This window comes from Cryptomeria japonica, chromosome 11 (genome assembly GCF_030272615.1).
Source record: "Cryptomeria japonica chromosome 11, Sugi_1.0, whole genome shotgun sequence".
Lineage (NCBI taxonomy): Eukaryota > Viridiplantae > Streptophyta > Pinopsida > Cupressales > Cupressaceae > Cryptomeria > Cryptomeria japonica.
Window position 1 is genome coordinate 19681564 of NC_081415.1, and position 23496 is coordinate 19705059.

At 37.3% G+C, this 23496-nt stretch overlaps 1 protein-coding gene across 1 annotated transcript; it reads left to right on the forward strand.

Moving 5' to 3' along the window:
- Positions 1-4890: 4890 nt before the first annotated feature.
- On the forward strand, positions 4891-18295 carry LOC131049463 (kxDL motif-containing protein LO9-177). Its single transcript, XM_059214228.1, has 3 exons — positions 4891-5073; positions 16980-17132; positions 17951-18295. The coding sequence occupies exons 1-3, from the start codon at positions 4955-4957 to the stop codon at positions 18051-18053; spliced, it is 375 nt and encodes a 124-aa protein (XP_059070211.1). The 5' UTR covers positions 4891-4954; the 3' UTR covers positions 18054-18295.
- The last annotated feature ends 5201 nt before the right edge of the window (positions 18296-23496 follow it).

Genomic DNA, 23496 nt, shown 5'->3' on the forward strand with positions numbered 1-23496 from the left:
CTCCCAAAAGTACCCCCAAACTGACCCCCCAAACCCCACGGGAGTCCCACCGGGAGCCCACAACCCGCAGCCTATCGGAGCCCTTCCTCCCGCGCCGCCACCCCTAACACCCGCGCAGCCAATCTTCCCCCAACAGCTGACGCATCAGCTCTTCCCTCCAGCCATGCCCAGCCCGCCGCTCACCCCCGACAACCTTCACTCCCCTCCCCTGCAGCACCTGCACCTAAGACCTCTCGCAAGCTAGGGCTTCGAAACCCTAGCTTGGTCGCTCGACACCTCTTTTGTGAATAAACCTTTCCCCAAAAAATTCTTCAGATCCATTCTCACTATTTTCATAAACTTTCTATTTACAAAAAAATCCATTTTTGGGAACCCTTTGACATATTTGACTAGTTTGATCTTTTAAGCCATAAAAAGCAACAATCGGTTTTTCGTTCATAACTTGGTTATATGGGCTCCATTTTTTGACTTTTGCATATTGTTGGAAAGCTAGTTCCAGGATTGATCTGTCTATAATAGTAGTTTTGTTAGATTGTATTCTAGGTGTCTGCTACATGCCTTCAAAGTTAGACTTATTTTTCGTGTTTATGAGGTCATAACCTGGGCAAATGGACTCCATTTTTCCACTGCTGCACATTATCAAAAAGCTCTTAGAGTCCCCTATTCAATTATTTTGTCAGAGTTTTTAGATTTGGCTCTAGTGGATGGTGTATACACCTAAAAATGGTCTGAAGATAATTAATTGAATAAGCAATTATTTAATTAATCTCCCTCTCCAATTTAATTGAATTCATCAACAAATTGATTAAAATCCTCCCCTTTCATCTACTTATTAATAAATCTAAGGATTTATTTAATAGGTTCATTTCAATAATCCCCTTTGATTAATTAATTCAAATTAATTAATTCTTCCCCATCAAAATCATTTCTTCTAATCTTCTGATTAATTAAAACAAATCAATTATGAGTTGTTGAAATTAATTAGCCTTTTCTTATTATTTGAATTTTTAAATTCAAATTCTTCTAACTTTTAACCACCTAACCCAACCATTCCTAAACCTAACCCATTCCACCTACCCACATGTTCCTTTTCATCCAACCTCTTCTAGAATCTTTGTGACACTTGTCACTAAATGCTCCCTTTCATCCAACCTCTTCTAGAAGCCTCTTGACACTTGTCACCATAGAGATGATATATGTTCCCTTTAATCCAACCCCCTTTGCCAACCTCCTCCAATTTAACCATTGATATCTTCAGATCAATCTTGATTGTTGATTCCTGCCACCTCACCCCTAGCCTTGGAAATCCTATAAATAAACCTCATTTTGGAGCACAAAGGATCCCATCTCATTTTCGTCTTATGCATTGTTACTATAGGCATCTAGCTTCTAGTTTATCATTTTAGCAATGTTATCATGTTCAATCTTAGCTTAATTGCATCTTCATTCTAGTATATTTTCTAGAATAATCATGAAATCATGTAGCTTAATCATGCTATCATTGCTATATCATGCATCTTCATCATTCAAATCCTCCATCTAAGTGTAGTCAAGTCACTGGAATTTGCATAACAAGATCTGAGAACAAAATTCATACTCGCATTTACTAGGAGGCGATAGATCGCTTAGTTATGGTTTTATCTTCCTTTGATTTAAATTCATTAACCATGCTTGTAATGATCTATTGAGTGTTTTGTGTTTGCAGGTACAAGTACACTCCACAATCCACGACATTTTGGCACCCACCGTGGGGCCGAAATCATTATTTTTGGCCTCTCAAGCTTCAACAAACATCCATCTCTGTCGGGACAGAATCAGAATGTCGTACGAGTTGATTTTCCAACTCGTACAAACTACCTTTTAGTCTGGTACGAAACCTCGTCCTATGTCATACGAGCTCATTATCATTGTCATACGAGGTCTAAATTCATGTCGTACAAGTTTCTAACTAGTAAATCATGTGTCGTACGAACTCATTTTCATTGTCATACAAGAGCTAATTTCATGTCGTATGAATTTCTGGCTGCTAAATTCTATGTCGTACGAGTCCATTTTGGTTCCTATGTGAAATCTAAAGTTGTATCGTACTAACTGGTAAATTGTGTCGTACGAGTCTCTGTCTCTGTGATTTTTAACAGACTGCATTTTAGGTTTTTCTGATTTTAATCCGAGTTTTACTAATGCTAACTCTGATTTGTTTATGAGATTTTTGGCAGCCTAACTCTTTTCTGCAGGACGATTTACGAAGATACGCTTGTCAAAGACATAATTCAAAAAAGCAATCAAGACTACTAACGAATTTATTTTGCAGGTTGCCTATGAATTCAACTAAACTTTGTGTATTCATTTAAGTTTTCTAGGCACACTTCAATTTGGGCTAAAAAATGAACAATCATATCTTATGTGTTTTTGATGATAGGTGAGTATACTCTCACCTTTCTTAGGTGATCAGAAAGCTAGACTCATCTTTTGCTTTCATTAGTGTATTTCTTTAGCAGGCCTGCCCTCCCGAGGAGCTTAAAAACTCTTAAAGCCATTATGACCGATGTGAGGGGAATGACTTAAGTAGGAACGACTAACGCCAAGTAATCCAACCCACTATAAAATAAATGCGATTTGATGAAAATCAAGTCAACGACAGTGCTCGGGAATAGCTCTCCTCCATACCTTCAGGCATATCAAACATTGGTTTTCAAGGCTGGGAGACCTCTTAATTGAGTATTATACCCCAACGTGCCGAACGGATCCCTTACTAGTTCCGGTTAAATTAGAAGCTACCCGATTCACCTTTGAAAGGGTGATAATGTTTGTGCAAGAGAGATAGTAACTCTCCCAAGACACTTGCCATATCGTGCCCCCATTAGTGTTTGGAGTCAGATAATACGGTGTTGAGAATCCATTGCGTTAGACTCAGTGGTTGTATTATGATTAGCTATTGGGTGTGTACCTAAGTTAGCAAGCAAAGGTTTTCATTTTCAGCCAACTTCCTTAGGGTTTAGCGTGCTTGGAGTCATTTATCACATCATGTGTTTGCTGTGTATTCATCCCCAAATTGAAAAATCAGACATCAAAAACTGGAAAACATAAGCAAAACATCCAAATTCACTAATCAAATTTGGCAAAAGCAAACACTTTTTATCTCTCCTCTGTGCTCAATCGTACGAGTCAGGTTCTCTATCGTACGAGTCAGGTTCTTTGTCATACAAAAAAGTTGTTTTTGTACGTCTCTTCATTGGGAGAGAGTAATATAGATAGAGTGAGATATAGAAAGATAGAGATAGATGAGGAGAGATATAGAGAGGGAGATAGAGCTAGATATATGGATATACAGACATAGAGGAGTGAGAGGCAGATAGAGAGATATAGATATAGGGTATGAGAGAGAGAGAGAGAGAGAGAGAGAGAGAGAGAGAGAGAGAGAGAGAGAAGGGTGGCATGTATGATAGAGAAAGGAGGTGACATACACAAGTAATAAATAGAGAAGCATATATAGAGGGGGAGAGAGATAGAGAGGAGGAAAGATAAAAAGTGTATGTCACTCCCTATTTATGCCTCTATCTCTCTCCTCCTCTCTATCTCTCTCCCCCTCTATATATGCCTCTCTATTTATTACTTGTGTATGTCACCTCCTTTCTCTATCATGCATGCCACCCTTCTCTCTCTCTCTCTCTCTCTCTCTCTCTCACACACACACACACACACACACACACACACACACACACACACACACCTATATCTATATCTCCCTATCTGCCTCTCACTCCTCTATGTCTTTATATCCATATATCTAGCTCTATCTCCCTCTCTATATCTCTCCTCATCTATCTCTATCTTTCTATATCTCACTCTATCTATATTACTCTCTCCCTCCCTCTCATTGACACCATATCTCTTGCTCTTTATCTTTATCTCTCTTTCACTCCTCTCTCTCTATATCTCCCTTTCCATATCTCTCTCCATGTCTCCTTCTATCTATATCTCTCTCCCTCTCTTCCTATTCCTCTATATATCGAGCTATCTCCCCTTTTCTCAGCTTGCTCTACATTTCTCTCTCCCTCTTTCTCACTATCTATATCTCTCTATCTATCACTTCCTCTTTATCTCTCTATCTCTTTCTTCCTGTATACCTCTACATCTCTTGCCTCCTATATATCTCTCTATCTTTATCTCTTACTACACCTCTCTCTATATCACCATCTATTTGTCTCCCTCTTCCTCTCACTCTATCTTCATCTCTACCTCTATCTTCCTCTTTCTCCCTCTATCTCTAGACATGAAACCCTCTTTCTATCCATCTCTCTCTCTCTCTCTCTCTCTCTCTCTCTCTCTCTCTCTCTCTCTCTCTCTCTCTCTCTTTATATATTTATCTCAATCTCTATCTTTTTCTCCATCTTTATCTTTTTACCCCTTCTCTCTCTCTGACTCTTCCCAACTCTACTTCTCCCTCACTCTCCCTCTTTCTCAAATGCAAACATAGAATGAACCTATTGGTAATGAGCTTGACTATCCTTTTATTCATGTTTGAATCCCTATATGTAGATGCATAGTGGATTTGAAGCTATCACATCTACATTGATACCTTTTTTTTCACAAACAACATCATTTGCTACACATATATATGCAAAAAATAGACCAAAATTTTCCCTAATTTTCCTTCCAAAACCTCTTGTATGTACCCATTACACACTAAAAGTACAATTGCTAATATTACCTTTATCCATAGACTACCTATGATATGCCAAAACTAACACGTCTTAGACAAGAGAGATCGTGGAGTGAAATTGTGATCAAGATGATATCAAAACGTCATTAAATTAAATTCTACGGAGTTTCTCAAACTCATTTCCAACATTATAAATAAATAAATAAACTATTTAATTCCTCGAAAGCTACTTTTATCTAGCTACCAGATAACTGGAACAATCTGCCCCGAGAAGGAAATTAAAACAATCAGATGGAGAAGATGGAAGGAGAAGCAGCAATGGCAGCAGCTTCTGATGAAGCCTCGCACCAAATCCACACTCTCTTAAATAAAGACGACATCAACACCCTTAAAAATTTACAGCTCTTAATGTAAGCTATATTTTTTCGTTCGGAAATTTCTCTATCTTTTTTTCTAGTTTTTTGAAATGCTATAATGTTTATTAGAGAGATTTTAAATTTGCGCAGTAAACAAGAAATTAAAAAGAAAAGAAGAAGAAGAAGAAACTGCATGTGCACGGTTCTTTGGCCCTGCAAAATGCTCTCTGGATTATTTTAAAAAGGATTTTTTTGGCTCAGTCAAATGAATCGGAGGTTTGGGGTTTATTAAATATTGAATAAAATCTTTAAGCTTTCGCAATCCATGTAATACAAACAACCATCTTTAGGCAAAATTTGGCATTTCGGACAACCTTTTGTATAATTATAAATGTTAGTGTATTCGTCTGTATATGTGTGGGGGAAGAATCTTAGATCGATCTTTTGGATCACCGTAAGTGATCTCTAATCAGTAATCAGTTGCTTGGCGTGAGCGTTAATGTCGGTAATAATTTTATCTGCGATTTCTTGCTTAGATTATTTGTGAATTCTATGTTATTATGTGACAGCGGAAAATTTGACGATTGATCATATATGGATTTCTATTGGTTTTCAAAATTCTGTAAATTTCCCTTTCTTGGGGAGGGAAAGATCGGGTTTTGTGCTTATGACTAGGGGTATCTCAGTGGTCATTTTCACCCGGAACTTACACCTGTTTAGGCTGGATGTGCCCGATCTAGTGAACAATATGCTTATTAGTGTTTACTTACACCTAAGTGAATTCTGTGTTTATGATACAAAAGGAATTCTACTGATTTCATTGTATGATTTTCAAAAATTTAATATTTTTTTGGGTAAATTAACCATTTTATGGTGAGGCAAGATTTGGCTTAGTTGCCATGACTGAAGGATATGTCTTCCATCAATTTCACTTGGCACTTGCATCTGTTTAAGGCTTACAGAAGTCATATGTGTGATTTCTATGTTAATAGAATACCAGACATTTTTTGTGTCAATTTAATCATATAGGGTTTACAAATGCCTATGCATATCAGGTAAGTAATTTTCTTACATCTTGGTTGAATAAGATACTCAAATTTTCTTAGGGGACTTGTTGTTTCAGTATATATTATATATTGTTAGAATTTTGTACTGCTAGTTTTTAGCAATACGATCTATCACAGGAGTAAACTAAATGATCCAGATGCCAATTTGAGATAGAAGACTTCCTTGTAGAAAGTTAACTTTTTCCATTTGCCTTTTTATTGATCAAACTTCCTTATTCCTAATTTTAACCTCATGAGTCTACCCTTACCAAACTTTTAATCTTTAAGTTATTTATAGAAAGGCAAAGGTTAGAGTATTCATTTTATGTCAAGCTTAATATAGATACCAGTGGCACTTAACACACCGGGACTTCTTTCCTCATTAACATATATGCTTAAATCTTGCAACCCTTGGTCTTGATCTCATTCGCTAGTCTACCTACACCTGAAGTACGATCAACCTGGGAGGTTTCTAAATTTGAAAAGATGTTACAGAAAAGTAGAACTTGTCAACTTTAATCACAATGATGGGGTAACTATGGGTTGAACATCTCAAATTTGCAGTTAAAGGAACAACCATATTTTTTGTATATTGTGGAACTATTTTTTTGAGGAAATAATGACAAATGTCTGTCCCCAAATTTTATATAAGAGGACACTTCTTATCTTGCTTATTAGCTGGTTCAATATTGGTCACTGTATTGAGTTGCTAGTTCACTAAACTGCAAATACCATGGATCATTGTTTCGAGGCTTCAGTCCATTAAACTGCAAATATCGACAGTGCATTTATTTGTTTTAGTAAATACTGGGCCTGGTTGATACCTTGAATGTTGCGTGTGATAAGATTTTTAATCTTGGATCATTTTTTAATACATATCTTTACAGTACAGCCTCAGCCTATGAGTTGTGGTGAGGGGAATCTTAGGTGCCACCCTTTCGAGTGCTTACCATTACCAGTACACCACACTTAGAGACAAATATTAACAGTTATATAGCAGGAATTTTCAGATCTTAATCTCTGTAAGAAAATCAATTAAACAGAGCAGATTTTAGGCGCTGGTTCTGGCACATATACTACAAAAACAGAGAGATGCCAAGAGCCTGCAAAGCATTGATTGACAGAAGTAACCGTCAATAACCAACTCATAGCCAACATAGGAACAGTGAACATGAGCCTGATTGGCTCCATCTCATTGCTGTATTTTATTGTAATATCCTGAATGGAATATTCTGGTCTTCTCCTGATTTAATATATATAATTGTAATATGCCCAATTTGCATTTTTGCAATTTCCTGAAATTTGGGTCAAACAAACTTGCAACTTCCTTCAAAGGTATGGTCAGCTAAAACTCGTTATTTCTCTTCAAAAGCTCGTGCCACCAATAAAGAATGCCACATATCTTTTAGCGTTGTCTAACATATGGGAAATGCCTTATGGTAAGTTTTTATTTCTATAATCACCTGGTTAAATGCTGCAACTATCTTTATAACTTGCTGCAATAACCTTTTGCCCTGTGCAGCAAGGTTGTGATCAGTTAGTCATACAGTCCTGTAGGCTTAAGTAAGTTTATATATGGTTCAGCACTGTACTTTTTATAATGTGTATTTTGATTTTCCCTTGAGAATATATATAGACTCGCTGCAAATTGGTTATGATTTTAGGTTTGAAATGATTTTTTTGTGTGAAATCACTCCAAGTGATTGCGGGTTTTCATCCTGAGGTTAACTGAACCGATGTTCTATACTCCACAAGGATATTGATTTTTGTGTGAAATCACTCCAAGGGATTGTGGGTTTTCATCCTGAGGTTAACTGAACTGAAGTTCTATACTCCACAAGGAGTAGAAAGCTTGTGCATCCTTTCTTTATGCTATGCTATTCTTTGTCAGGACTATGCTATGTTCCAGGATGTTGCACAATGTATTTAAGAGTATCTTAAAATGCATGTTTTGCTGTGTATATATGCCCAGTTGAAGGTTTAGATACTCGTGCTAAATCCTTGGTGGTGGTTGCAGGGGGTATCAAAGAGGGCACATTAAATTTGTAGCTTTTACAATAGGTGAATCCTTGGCATTTTCCATGAGTTTCCGGAGCTCCTTTTCAAGGATTATTAGTCAAACTTGTAAATCTTCCTGGGAGGCAGGAAAGTGTAATTTGTAGTCATGATATACTTTAAGTTTTTCATAGAAGATTGAATAATGAAGGAGGAAGTGCTTCTAGTCACTAGTAATTTAGCAATCTATATCTTAGCTAGATAATGGACATTATGTTGTGTGGGGTTGTTGCTTGTGTCAGAGTGAATTCCATCAACTTTACTGGCTATATCTGTCTCTTTCTCCTTGTCCAACTTAAGGCCTGCACAAGCAGTTTCTGCAATCCATTCCCTGACAGTCAGGTTATGAACCCTCTTACATAAATTTTAATTTGATCCTCTTTCTAAGTTTTCAGCTGATTGAACAGGCGATTGTGCTCTTTTCCTTTCCTCTGCTTTCACATCTTTAACTTCACTCTTTTCCAGTTATGTTCCTGTATCACCAGAAGAGTAACTAGTCACATTCCTCTTTTCTCCAGGCCTTTGCAGCATAACTTGCATCTAGTGCCAGCCACAAAGCCGTTTTCTTTCTTGCCAGCATAAGCACCACTTGTATTAATCAGCTTTTCTTCTCATATGCATGGAAGCTTCAGGTTCTGAATATTCATTGAATTATTCAAATGATCTGTTTTTCCTTCTCTGGCCTTCTTCTACAATCTACGATAGGAGCTATGGAATTGTAACCCTGAAAGACGAAATGGATGTTATCAGTTATTCACATCGGGGTTGAAATCAACATCTTCAGGCAAAGTTTAGTTTTAATCATTGGATGTATTCCGTTTCCTGAATTTTGGAATAATTCTTAATGAGAGAACCTGATGACATGGGAAATTCTCCTACATAATACGGATGTTAGCCTTGATGGTGGGCACTGAATAGGTAAGTTTTACTACACAAATAGCCAATCTCTATTTGGCAACTTTACCTTGTACATTTGAGCCATCCTGAAGGACAAATATAAAAGAGTGAATGTTGACAAGGAATTTTAAACATGATTGCAGCTCATTTACTCTTCCTTTGTTGTTTTTATTGGACATGCATATAAGTATTTATTGGCAAGAATAACCCAAAACATTTTTGGAGGGAACTCCTATCTAGAAGAGAGCAAACTGATAATAGCATTACAGTCACTCATTGGTTTGAGTAGGCAAAACAGTTGTATGAGCAAGATTCAAGGATTGCAGTGCCTCCAAGATCAAATGCAATAAAGGAACTTTTTACTTTACGAGAGTTCAATGAGGGAATCAAGAGATTGGGTGTAGGAAAGTGATTCAGGAGTGTCCTAGAAGATCTCAGATCAGACCTAATGCCAGAAGCATGTGGGACCTTTCCAAGCTCTATGGAGCATGTGGAGTGTGTCATGGGGTGGAAATAGGGCCAAACAACATTCAGATAGGTCTGCACCTATCCATACCAAGTTTTAGACCCTCCTCAAGCAGTTGGAGCCTTTGCACATGCTACACCAACAAATGGACCTGGTAGACCGACCCGGATCACTTCTAATGTTTGGAACTGATATTTAAATATTTCGTGAGGTGTAGGACAGGATCAGAAGTAGCAAGGGAGTAGTTAGGGAGCAGTAGATAGGGGAAGATTAATCCTGAAGTTTTTTGTTTCATTGTTTTCTCTGTAATAAGCCCATGGCAGCCTTTGAGCTTGCATGTGGGGCCAATGGGCCGAATGTAATGAGCATGTGAGGGCTTGTGTTCATGTAGTCATTCTGCATTCATCAATAAAAGTTTATGTTCTTTTCCACATTCAAATTCTTGTGGTGTTTTGTGTGTGTGTTTGGCTGCAAGGCTGGACAGCTTATTCTGGACCCTCCAACCTTGATTGCATTAGAAAGGCTAGAGATATAGTTGAGCTACAGGCTGAATATTTGATGTGGGGGGTGAAAACCCATGCTCTGCACGTTGTGAAAATATTTAATAATATCAGACAAAATGGGTTCCCAAAAGATTGGACCAATAGCTTAGTGTTGGTGTCTGTTTTATCATCTGCCAAACATTAGGATAGGATACCCGAAGGTATTCTATCCTCTCCTGAAAAATCACTACTAATTCCAAGGTCTGTATGTGCGAACAAGCGACTTTAGTGGAATAGCTTCTTGGGTAGTGTATGCTGAAATTTTCAAGGGGGACTTACGTTTAACAAGTATTCTTTTGAACTGCTGAACTTAGATGGATTTAGCAATTTAGGCTCTTCTTTTTTTTTGGGGAATTTTCTGGGATTTAGACTTTCAAAAGAAAGGGAAAAAGAGATAGGGTTCAGGAAGGCTAATCTAATCCTACGAATTCGGGAGACGGTACAACTGGGTGCTCTCGAGAAACCAAACCTTGCTTCGCCACACTAGGGACAACTACACAAGGCCGGTGCAATCTTCAATGGGTTGTGCTTATGATCGAGATGTTGGGATGCACAAGGGATGGGCTCAGACTAACTTTGCACGGTGAGATGGAAATCATCCATACACCAAAAGTATGAGCGGAGATACACAGTGTATGCTGAAATTTTCAAGGGGGACTTACGTTTAACAAGTATTCTTTTGAACTGCTGAACTTAGATGGATTTAGCAATTTAGGCTCTTCTTTTTTTTGGGGGAATTTTCTGGGATTTAGACTTTCAAAAGAAAGGGAAAAAGAGATAGGGTTCAGGAAGGCTAATCTAATCCTACGAATTCGGGAGACGGTATCAACTGGGTGCTCTCGAGAAACCAAACCTTGCTTCGCCACACTAGGGACAACTACACAAGGCCGGTGCAATCTTCAATGGGTTGTGCTTATGATCGAGATGTTGGGATGCACAGGGGATGGGCTCAGACTAACTTTGCACTGTAAGATGGAAATCATCCATACACCAAAAGTATGAGCGGAGATACACCATCAATTGACACTTATCAAATCCTTCATTCAAATTAACAACAATGAAAGCAAATCTAAGTTAATTTTAACTAAGTGTTGAGGCAATTGAAACCATGCACATCATTCAAATAATAGAGATTACAAAGTAGCGCACATGCAATATATTATCTGGAAATGACCTTAAGCAACAATACATCAAAAACCTCACCCTTTTCAAATGAAGGGAGGCAACCTTATATAGTTTCTCAAAAATAAATAAATGGCCGAGATCAAACAGTGATCAAGGGCCCAGATTGAAAGTCCTAAACCCTAATTAGGGTTTCCCGAAATACTATCAGTTCAAGCAAATGAAAGAGTGACAAGTGGCACAGCTGCTAATTTTACTGAGGTGAGTGGCCACTTTCCTCTTTCAGAGATTCAACGTATCTGGACACCACGAGCTTGACCTCCTCTATGGTGACACTTGGCAAACCACCAATTTGGAAGTCGACGAGATCCACATCGTCAGCGCACGTAGCAAGGATGCCTTCCCACTCTACTGCCTGGGCGAGGAAGTTGTCATCGATGGAGAGGAAGTTTGCAATCTTAGAAAGATTACCTTTGTCAATCATCCCTGAATCTCGGAAGAAGCTTGTCTGAATCTTGGCTCTCAGGTTCTCTGCTTGTAAATGCTTCTCCCTTAGGCTTTCCTTCTGCCAGATCTCTGACGCCACTCGGAATACCTTGCCCAGGATCTCTCTAACCCTTGCCTCTGTCTCAAAACACTTGGTCTCCGATTTCTTCAGGACTTCGATCCGAGTGACCAGAGCGTAGTACCACGTGCCGAAGTCGTACTTGTCTCCTGTCTGTATGATGCCTGCATCCACTAAGCTCTTCTTTGACATGCCTCGGATAACCTTTAGGTGAGGGAGTATTTCATTCTGAATTTCGTCCACTTCTTCCCAATTGGATGATAGATCCTGGATACGATCAATCAACAAAGAAGTTGCCTCATGCGCTGATACTAAGTTTTCTACCAGGGTGTCAACACGTATCACAACATCTGAAATCCACTCCTTTTCTTGAGTGTACGATCCCTTCATCTCGTCATAGTCCTTCATTGATCCTTGCTGAAGAGGCTGTGGTGGAGTAGCTGGGACTTCATGGTTAAGCGGGCTGGTAAGATGGAGAACATACTTCCTCCACTGCTGGTTTTCTTCCTCCACTTTCTTTCTCTTTTCTTTCTCATGAGCCAGCCTTGTCTTTAGAACATTACAGAGTCGTTAAAATATTGGACCTCCTGGTCCTGGGTAGGCTTACCCATCTCTATGGTGGTGATCTTGTAGTCATCTGTGGTGACATTGTCCCTAGTCTTCCCTTCTTTGGGCACTGCTATCTAGACTGTCCTGAATCCGGCACTGTCTCTCTGAATCAGGGAGAACTTCCTGGCTGGCTTGGGCGGTTTAGCTGCGGTGGGCTCATTCACCTTCTCCAAGAATGCTGCGGTAGCCTCCTCGGTTGAGTGGACCTCCTTGGGAACCTTTACCTTGGGCGGACTTTAACCCATGCTCCTTCATGGCCTCTTTAGGTGGGGCGGACTTTGGAGCAGCCTCCCACGTGACCTCCAACTTTGAGCAGACTTCAAGTAAGGCGCCCACATGATCTCCATTAGCATGGCGGACTTCAACCTCAACACCCACATGATCTCTATTAGCATGGCGGACTTCAACCTCAGCACCCACATGGTCTCTTCATCCTTCGTGATGGGGTTTGAACCTGCAGAAACACTTCAAAACCCTTGTTAGCCAAACTTGGAAGAATTTTTGAAAGAAAATTCAAAATTTCACAGTTTAATCTAATTTAATCGGATTAACTTGAAATTTGAAATCCGTGCTTAGGTGGATCATCTGAAAAAGCAAAAAGCCTAAAATCTAGGGATTTTAGCTTTTTAGGTCAAAACTTGGAATTTTCGAATTCCGATCGGAGCTGGTCAGTAGTGCAAGTGTAAACCCTAGGTTTGCATCCCGAAAAAGCAAAAAGCCTAAAATCTAGGGATTCAGCTTTTTTAGGTCAAAACTTGGAATTTTCGAATTCCGGTCAAAGCTGGTCAGTAGTGCAAGTGTAAACCCTAGGTTTGCATCTCGAAAAAGCAAAAAGCAGATATCCCTAAAAAATAGGAAAAACTTTCTAAAAATAGCCATACCGGGGATCGGGCTAAAAATGCCAAAAACGAAACTTCCTAAAAAATAGGAAAAAGAAAAAAAGCAAACTTTCTAAAAATAGAAAGTTGTCCAAATTCATCCAAATCAATTGCGATCTTCGTCCTTTGGCCTCTCTAAGCACTCTGGTGGCGTTCACACTTCGGAATCACATAACTTGCAAAAACTAACTTTCAATCATCAGGGCCTGAAATGCTCTGAATTGGACAAGGCTTGGTGAAACTGCAGCAAAAGGTCACAAGGCGCTAACAAAACCCTAGAAAGCAGGAAAATAAGAGGGTCCCCAGTAGCAATGGGGCGATGTGTGGAAAAAGGTCACAACACTTAGCCACCCCCCTCTTTAATTGTGGGGATGTGAATAATCCCTCTAATTAATGGACCATCATGATCAATCATCTTTTTGCAAAGTTGTTTGGCAGCATGGTAAAACATAGAATCAGCAAGTGGGCAGAACTAAAAAAGAAATGAGCAAAAGGATAAGCAGGTTTCAAACCAAAACACTCAACCATAGATGATGATGTCACTTCGAGGCATATCATTGAAAAAAATTGCGACGAGAAAGAAGACGCTCATTGTTTTGTCAATTTCAAGAAAGCTTTTGATATGGTTCCTAGACACAAATTATGGTATAGAATGAAGGATCTTGACATACCAGAGCAATATAGAGTGGCTGTTCATATGCTCTATGAGGAGGTTGGGGTTAAAATCTGAAACTCAGGCTGGTGCTTCAAAGAGTTTCAGGAGTGACAGTGGGGTTAAGCAAGGCTGCTTGTTATACCCTACTCTCTTTGGCCTTTATGTCGACAAACTTGAGGAATGGTTGAATGTGAAGGGTGGGGGACAGTGCTGCCTTGGGAGAATATGTTGTCAGGCTTCTCTTGTACATTGATGATCTTATTTTGATTGCCAAATCCGCCCAAGGGTTGCAAGCGCATTCATTAGCTCTTGAGCAGTTGTGCATATAGGTGGGTATGCTAGTTAATATTAGCAAGACCAAGATGATCTTCTCCAATAAAAGGAAAAATAACCGGTCTGACTTTTATTTTGAATGTAGTATCCTAGAGGAAGTTACGTAGTATAAATACTTGGATGTTTACTTCAATAACAAGCTCAATTGGGAAACTTGCAAAAGGAAAAGAACCTTTGGTGGTTGGAGAGTGTTTTTTTGCCCTTCAAAATAGATGTAGAGGCAGAGTTATGGGATTGGAAAACTATTCAAATCCTATTGGGCTTATTAGTAATACCAGTGATGCTTTATGGGTGTGAGATTTGGGCTAGTAGCCCTTTTGATGCCAACTGGTTGCAGATAGAGAGAATTCAAAAGGGCTTGATCACAAGCAAATTCAAATTAAAAGTGTCGGTTTTCTACAAGATCCTTTTGGCTGAAAGTTGTGCAACTCCTATTGAAGCCATCACTATGGTCCAAAGGAGATTTAAAAAAATTGAGCAGATGGAAACAAATCGTTGGCCCAATGTTGTTTTAAAGATGTTTTGGGTGAAAGAAAGAAGACTTGGATGAGGCAAATTTGCAAGTGGATGAGCAAGTGGCACATTTACTTGAATGCTTGTCCTAATAATAGTAAAGAAAGTAAGGCTTTTGTTGTGGAGATATGTTACAAGACTGGGAAAAGACGGTTGGGAGAAAGAAGAAACATTATCGTGATGAATTTAATCCCAGTATGGTCAATCTGCAAAAGGCCTATATAGAGGCCAATATCTCATGGAGGTCAAAGATTATCATTGCCTCATCATCTTCGATATGAAGTATGGAGGTGGAAAAGGCCAAAAGAAGCTTGAGAAGAGAGGGTTTGTACCTTTTGCACTGCGGGGGTTGTGGAAACTGAAAGGCACTTTATTCTAGACTGCATAGCATACGATGACATCAGGGTCAGCCACAAAAATAGTCTAACAGCGACTTCTTTAAAGGATCTATTGAACAAAGATTGGGTAGAGAGAGTGGGAGACCTCATTATTAAACTATATGGCAGAAGGTCAACTCTTCACTATGCTAAAACAATGGAATGTACTGCCCCATAGTTATTTTTGATCTTGTGGATGTTAAATGTCTTCTATTCTATTCTGTTCTAATTGATTTTGACCTATTGAGATTCAGAGATAAAATGATAACCCCATACTTTTTAGGAGCCTGAGTTCAAAACTTTGACACAAATTCTTGGGCAAGGGGTGCACTATGGTCATGGAAAGCAAAACAGTGCTAGGGACTTGGGGATAACTGAATAGGTAAGTTCTACTAGATAAATATTTAATCTCTATCTAGTTAATCTACCTTGTACATTTGAGCCATCCTGAACAACAATGAAATAATAGTGAATGTTGACAAGGAATTTCAAACATGCCTGAACCTTATTCACTCTTCCTTCGTTGTTTTTATTGGACATTCAAATTATTAATTTTCACTTAGTGAAATTCAGAGCTAAAATGCTAACCCCATACTTGTTAGGAGCCTGAGTTCAAAACTTTGACATAAATAAATTTGTGGGCAAGGGGTGCGTACTATGGTCATGGAAAGCCAAACAAGCTTGAGGATCACACATAATTGGAGGATGAGGAATCTTTCCATACCTTCGAACAATAAAATTAAAAATATCATTTGTCTCACCCGGCAAAAGGTTTGCCAAATAGCTGTTTGAACTTTGTATGATACTTGCATCCATGTAAGGATCACCTATATAAAACATATGGGAAGTGGGAGCATATCTGCACTTCAAACTTAGGATAAATGCTATTGTGGATTTTTCTATGTTACCCCGAGTTTCCGGGATGGGGGGATGGGGAAACAGGTTTCCGGTATAGATTTTTTTTTCCCAAAGTAGGGGACGGCAGTGGGGACAGCTATATAAAAAATGGGGAAAATTTAAAATATATAGGGAAATTTTAAATATTCGTATAAAAACATGGATAAAGCATGCTTATATACATTATAAAACCTTAACATATAACGTTTGTGTTAAATAATTTAAATTGAGAGTTTGCATGAGAGTGGAAGTCAAACAAATAATCAAAATTCAATCATTAATTTTATGGGACAGCCAGAGTACGGGTTTCCGGAAGTTTCCGAGTTTCTGGGACGTCCCCGTTTCCGGGACGGATGAAATTATGCCGGAAACACGTCCCTGGGTAACACTGGGATTTTTTAAAGTTAAAAAAACATTCCTTGTATCTGTATCCTCCCTACATCACCTCTGGATGGAGCCTAGGTCTTCATATCCTTATCCTTGACATGTATATTTAATAATGCAGGAGCTCAAAACATTTTACTCTTAATGGACTTGTGCAGGGAAAGTTAAAACAGAAGTTGACTGCTTATATATTGAAATTCATAGACAGTGACTTCACAGGAAGTAATTAAAATCCGTGGCCTCAGCTGACCAACACCAGAGCATCATTGCAGATATTGGACATTTTTTTTGGCACAGATCTAGCTTTTCTATTGGTATTTTATAGTTCATACACAACAAATAAACATCATATGCACGTAGTATTTGGTACATTGGAACAGAATTTGTATTCCTTACAGACAATTAATTTGTTCTGATAACTGTTATTCTTTTATTTTAATTAGAATTAAAATATGTCTTGTATGCATCCTTTCCGTCATGAGTTAGTGTCTCTGATATGTCTAATGATATGTTGAATGAATTAATAGCACATGCTCTCAGTAGGCTTGCCATAGTTGTGCTTTTTTAGTTTATCGCTTACTTCAAGCTGTGGCTAATCATTTGTTCTTATGAAAATTGCAGATTGGGAAGGCTACAGGACAGTAATGCAGTTCTGTCTCATTTTAACGTTTATTCAGAAAATTGTTTTGCAGATGTTGCAAGTGATTTTTCAAAGAATACACGCCTTCTAAAATCAATGAAAACAGACTTGGACTACATATTTCGGAAAATAAGGTTGTAGGACTTACCATTCCTCAGAACATTATTCCAATATCTTAGTTACAAATGGAGTTTTGTATTTTCAGTATTTATCTGTGTACATTGATTTTGGAGTCTACATTTCACCTGTCTTATCCTTATGGTTATTAGCTGCAGTAGCAAATTTGGGATGTGCATATTTTAGTTTCAACATGCAGTTGTAATTTGTTAAGCTATATGAGACCACCCTGGACACCTTACTCTTCTTAGACTGCAGCATATACTTATCCTAATCCCCCCAGCATTGTTAACTGTCCCTTCCCCACACAAGCACAGGATCTTCACTGTCACACCTGGTATTGCATTCTACAAATGGAGAAAACAATCTATGCTGTCGTCAAAAAATGCTTAAGTTGATAGGTCAAGACGATGGCAGTAGGGGAGAATGTCAGATATTACCTAATTTGTAATGATGCTCAGTTTGGAGTTGTTTCTTATAATTTCTAAATGCCCAGCAACAAGAAAGTTAACACATTGAAGCAGAAAAAATGACTTATCCTGTAAGCTTTACAAGAAGCAGATACCGAAAAGTATCATGAGAGTGTAGTAAAGTATTAAAGAATGACTGTCCTTTCCTCAATTTATGATGGGCTCATGCTCAGTTTTGTTCCATATTTATTCAGATTAGGTTCTCTCCCTATTAGATGATGAAGCCTTGATCATTTTTCTAGAGTTGCTCATATCTCTTTGGGAAACTATCTTAATTTTGAATTCGGCTTTGTTTTGTTTATCTTTTTGGGAAATAATCTTTATCTTGATCTTTATCCTAAACTAACTTCTTGTTTGTAATTTAGAAGTATGAAGGCACGGATTTCAAGCCAGTATCCAAATGCTTTTAAAGATATTCCAAGTGCAAGCATTGTAGACCAAAGGCCTAATCTAGAAGAACGCTCTTGAGTCTTCCCAGCTGCATCTGTGAATGCTTTTGCTGCTCTACAACTGTATATGATGGTGTATTTGCTGATTAACTGTATCTTTGTTCATGTATTTGCCTACGAACAGCAAATTTTGTTAATGCTTTTGACTTTCTAAAGCTGTATATGTTGCTGTTGTTGCTGATCAGTTGCTTCTGATCTTGTACTTGTAATTTTTGCTTCTTTCTCCAATAAAAAAAAGTAAAGGTTATGTCATTTCATAAATTATGAAAGCATATATAAACACTGAATAAGTTGGTCTAATGTTTTGTTAATATTTCATTTGGAGCTCATAATAACTAATGATTTAAATGAAGAAATTTTCTCCTTTAGACTGGGTTTCAGCTAGTGGCAGCCAATAATGTTATCATGAAGACTCTTTTTCATCTTCAGACACAGGTTTCATTATATTTCATTAAACAGTTTAAAATATATTTTCCCCATCTCAACTAGAGCATGTGGAAATAGACATGTTTGTTGAAATTTGTCAAGACAAGGGCATAGATGCCAACAATTCAAATACAAGGGTATAGGAGGATGCAAGGGAAAGTTTGGTGCGTGGACAATGCACATAGAGGGAAAGACACATGATTAGTTTGAGCATGTTGACCATGGAAATAACAATAATGTCAAAAATACAAACTTTATGTCTTTGGGGTTACAATAGGTGATAAATGCATTTGCCATTACATGTATCGATTGTGAAACTGGATCACAGTGCATGAAAAAGATGCTTTCGACACATAAATTTTGTGTGCCTTTGCGTGTACTTCATAGTTTACTGAAGTAAAAGGGTTAAGAGGACTAGTTTAATGATGGCCATCAGATCATCAGTGAAAACTGTATACATAACGTTCAGTCCTCCATCTTTGTATTTCCAAGAGAAAAATGTTTTAGTGATATTGGATATCAAACTTTCTTTTGTGGTCCACCTATGTTCTGACCTTGGCAGTAGTGTGTCGTGTTTACATCTTAAGCTGCTTTACAGGATGTTGGCAACAACAATTTGACAGCCATTCTCTCCAGCCAGATGCAGGATCAACACACAATTAATGTATCGATATCTGCTTTCCTACTTCTATGCCTATCCATGCTGAAGATTTTGTAGTTTGCTTTGAAAATACAATTTAAGGGCCTTCCTAACAATGTGGCAGCAGTGATTGGTAATGGTCAGATATGCTAAAATGTTATTAGGCATCTCCAAGATTATTGCTTAGCATCATGGAATATTTTAGTTAACTCCTTATTGTGAAAGAAGTTAACTGTAACATGGCAATGATGGACAATAAAGACTGTATGGTGAGAATGGAAGATCACTAGAACATTAGAATAGAATCCTATTAACAAAACAATGAAGAAATGGCCAGCATGATCAAGACTCATCCTTATGTGCAGAAGTGATAAAGGAGTTGGTGGTGAGTAAGGAAGTCAGTCCAAGGATCTATTGGCAGCCGAAACCCCACAAGGAAGGCACATGTGGAGGCCATTTAAGCCTGAACATATGATATAGTGGTTTTTTAAGTAAAAATTTAAAACATCTCAAGCCCTCAAAATTCATTCTCCTACTTTAAGAATGGCATGCACTTTGTTATTTATATCTACAAACCTCTCTCACCAGTGCTGTACACAAGCGGCTGGGTTGTTTAAGTTCCTTGTTACCATGGTATTTAAATTCGCAAAGATGAACACGTCAAACAAGACAAAGCAACATATGGCTAGAGCAGGCAGCATATCGTTAGGGCCTCTAAAAATATAAGATGCCTTGGGATCCTGGCCATAATATCTTTATTACTGTTTCTCAACTGCATTTTTTTCACTAGTGCTGGACACAAGAAGCAGAGTTGCTTAAATATCTGGCTACCATGGTATTTTAATTTGCAAAGATGAACATATTAAACAAAATTTGATTTCTCAACTACAATCTCTTTATCAATATTGAAAGTTTCTCCAATAAACTTGCAAATAAATTTAAAATAATGTATACATTAATATTTGAATTTTAAAATATAATTAAATTGAAACTATCAAAAAATCTGAAAATTTAAAAAACAAAACATTGAAAAATATATAATAAAACTATAAACATGAGCCTATACAAAGTTTATAACTATTAAAACTAATCTACATTTAAAAGGTAGCAACCGTGTAGGTGTTTGAGTCAATCTCATCCGATGTAAGTTTAAACCAAGATTAAGAAAGGGTTTGATTAGTTGAATGTATTTCCTTTGGATCTTACACCTCAGTAATTTAGCTTCCATCCAGAACGATGCTTTTTGTTGGCACCGATTAAACCTTCGGTCACCATTAGTAAGTGGAGATAACAAGTGCGCTTTCCATTTAGTAGGTACTTGAAGTAATTAATTGCTGCCTTTTTATTCCTTGCTTCCAACTAGTCATGCCTGGTTGTCTGCGTTCTTGCTTTTGTTTAGTAAAATAGACGTCAAGGACTTGATGTTTATTATTTTGTTTGTGAATATGTGTTGGCTCAATTGGAATTTATGAATGAACTGGAATCATGACATATTCTAGTATTAATTTAGTTTGGCTAAATTTAGAAGGCTTAACTTATAATTCTTCAAGCCCCTCTCTAGTCTGCCTGCAAAGGTTTGATCTTCGTCACAAGAACTTAATTGTCAGCCTACCACGCTTTTAAATCTGTTTACAAGGTGTAGTCATGGGGGATGCCAAGGTATTGAGGAAAGGGATGTCCTTTCTCTGTTCCTCTGCCCCTGCATCTTCTGAAATATTCAGGATGGTTGTCTAGGCACTTGGGATGTGTCCTTAGAGAACATTGAATTAAAACTTCGTATCTCAACTGAAATCTTTTTACCAACATTGAAAAGGTTCTTAAATATGTTATTTTAATCTTAATAACTCTCTAGGGTAGCATTGCTTTCTTAAGAAAATACCCATTAATTTATTATTTTAGTTCTGTTGAACAAAGCTGATTATAAAGTAAATAAAAGAATATAGGAACAGTCTACAATGAACTTTAGTAATAGTCTACTGTCAACATCACGCTAACATTTGACATAGATAAACAGCTTGATCAAATATCCACAGTGAATTTATTCATAAATATTAAAAACTAGTGATAAACTGGCAACAATGCCCATAGGTTGAAGTATATATTGAAAGGTAATTAAAATAGTAAATATTATGATAAAAAATAAACATTCAAAAGATAAATGCAAACTTTGATCATATAATGCTAAATTTTATACCCCGGTATGCTTCTGAGTTGTTTGTTAGATTAAACTTTTCTTAAGGTACACTTCATCTAGAATAAAGAAGTCTTTGAAGATTTTTAAATAGATCGATGACCCAATCTATATTATAATGGAATACTAACACGATGATAACGATGTCGGCATTCAACACTGTTTAGATAAAATATTTGTAGATCTCTGAAACCAGGGAATAGAATAAGACCAATGAATACTTAAGGTGTATGAAATGTACTTAATTATCCCTTTATATATTCACCCATTTTTTTTAGGTCGTGCTCAACATTTTTCAGGAAAATAGATCAAAGCAAGGAGTTGAACTGTTGATTATTGTTTGCCTCATTTTGTGCTTTGCAAACTCTTCCCCTGTCAAGAATCGCTCTTAGACATTGGTATCATATTTGTTAATAAATCATTTTACTATTAATGATGTCATATATAAGCCACCAATAAATCATATCAAATTTAGTAGGATGCAAGTAAAGTAAAATAGAGTAATGGGAAGAGGGTCAACGAGAGATTTTGTAAGGTAGTTAACTTTTCTAGTATGATTTGATAGTCTTCGACTGTATGAGTGCCTTGCTTGATGAGCACACAATTATACTGAAACAGGGTGGGTCGAATCAATATAAGAATATTTTTTTTACCTTTTAAAATGTATTTAATTTTTTCAAGTTCTAATCTAAATTAGCACATATGTGAAATCAAACAATGACCAACTCAACAACAACAAAGTTTACGTAGAAACCCCGTCCACAGAAAACCACGACAAAATTATTGTTTGTATTAATATTCTTGTTACAAATGTTGTAGGCACCAAGCCCTCATTCTCTTTGTGTAAACCCTATCGAGATAAAACCACGACAAATTTATTTTGTATTAATCTTCTTGTTACAAATTATGTAGGCAGCAACCTGTTAGAGGCACCAATCCTTCTCTTTGAAAGCATCAACTCATTAGGGGCACCACCCCTCGTTCATTTTGTAAGCATGAACTCACTAGAGGCATCGACCCCTCATTCAAATTGTCTTTACAAAAGCTATACTCACTTCTTCAAACCATTATACTTACCTTTTCATATTTGCTATAAATTGATCATAAATTTGGCAAGAAAATGGTCACAATCTCCTCATGTAAATATTTTATGAACTCCTTATACTCTTCTCATTACATCTGGAAATTGTCTTCTCATTAACAACTCCTCGTAAATTTGGTGTATATGCTTGATTGTCTTTTCACTCACAATACACTCTTATCCTTAATTTTCAATCTCTATCTCTCTATATCTTTCTAAGACATGCATTTCCCTTCTAAAAAGGCATCATGTCTTTTCAACAAATAGACAGTCAATCATAAATTGTACCTCTTTGATAAATATTTTCTTTAACAATATACATCTCTTAATCGCATCTCTTTATATACATCTTTTGGTTTGCCAACCAAATCACACCACTTTATTAATTATGCCTTTACACTTTATTAATTGCTCCTTATGTTAAATCAGCCAACATATTAATTATGTTTTTTCCTTAACAAATTGGCCAACATATGAATTATGTCATTGCTCCTAGTCATCCATTAGATTAATTAGGTGATCACATCCTTTGCAAGCCATAATAAAACACCACTTTAATGAATCACATTAATTTTGTCTCGAGAAAGAGATTCTTAATAATCTAGTTGGCCATATTGCTACTAAGATATGAGGATAATCTAGTCGACCATATTGCCATAGTGTGCTCTTGTTCAAAATAGATTGCCATCTTCAAGTTACTTGATCATAGATGAAGTCAAATTGGTTTGTTGATCATGAAGTCGTGATTTACTAATCATGGAGTGTTTAGGCATCCTTGGCATTGTTTGTAGATTTGCATTATTTTTTCTTTCACATCAATGTGTAATGTACCCTATTTGGGAATGCCCTAATTCCTAATTTCTAAGTAAACAAGTGGGGTTAGAGAGTGCCTTTCACTTGATTGAAACCCTACAATAGATTAGAAACCACTTACAACAATAATTTCAATAATCAGATTCCCATAATTAAGCATTGGTATTCATAGCAGAATTATTAATTCAATCATAAAGCATTTTAAATATCTTTGGGAGGCTTAACTATAGGAGAGCATGGGGAAGAGTGTCTTCAACAGGGTGTCTCAGATCCTCTACCCTATGCCCAAGAGATGATATACCATCCCTCTC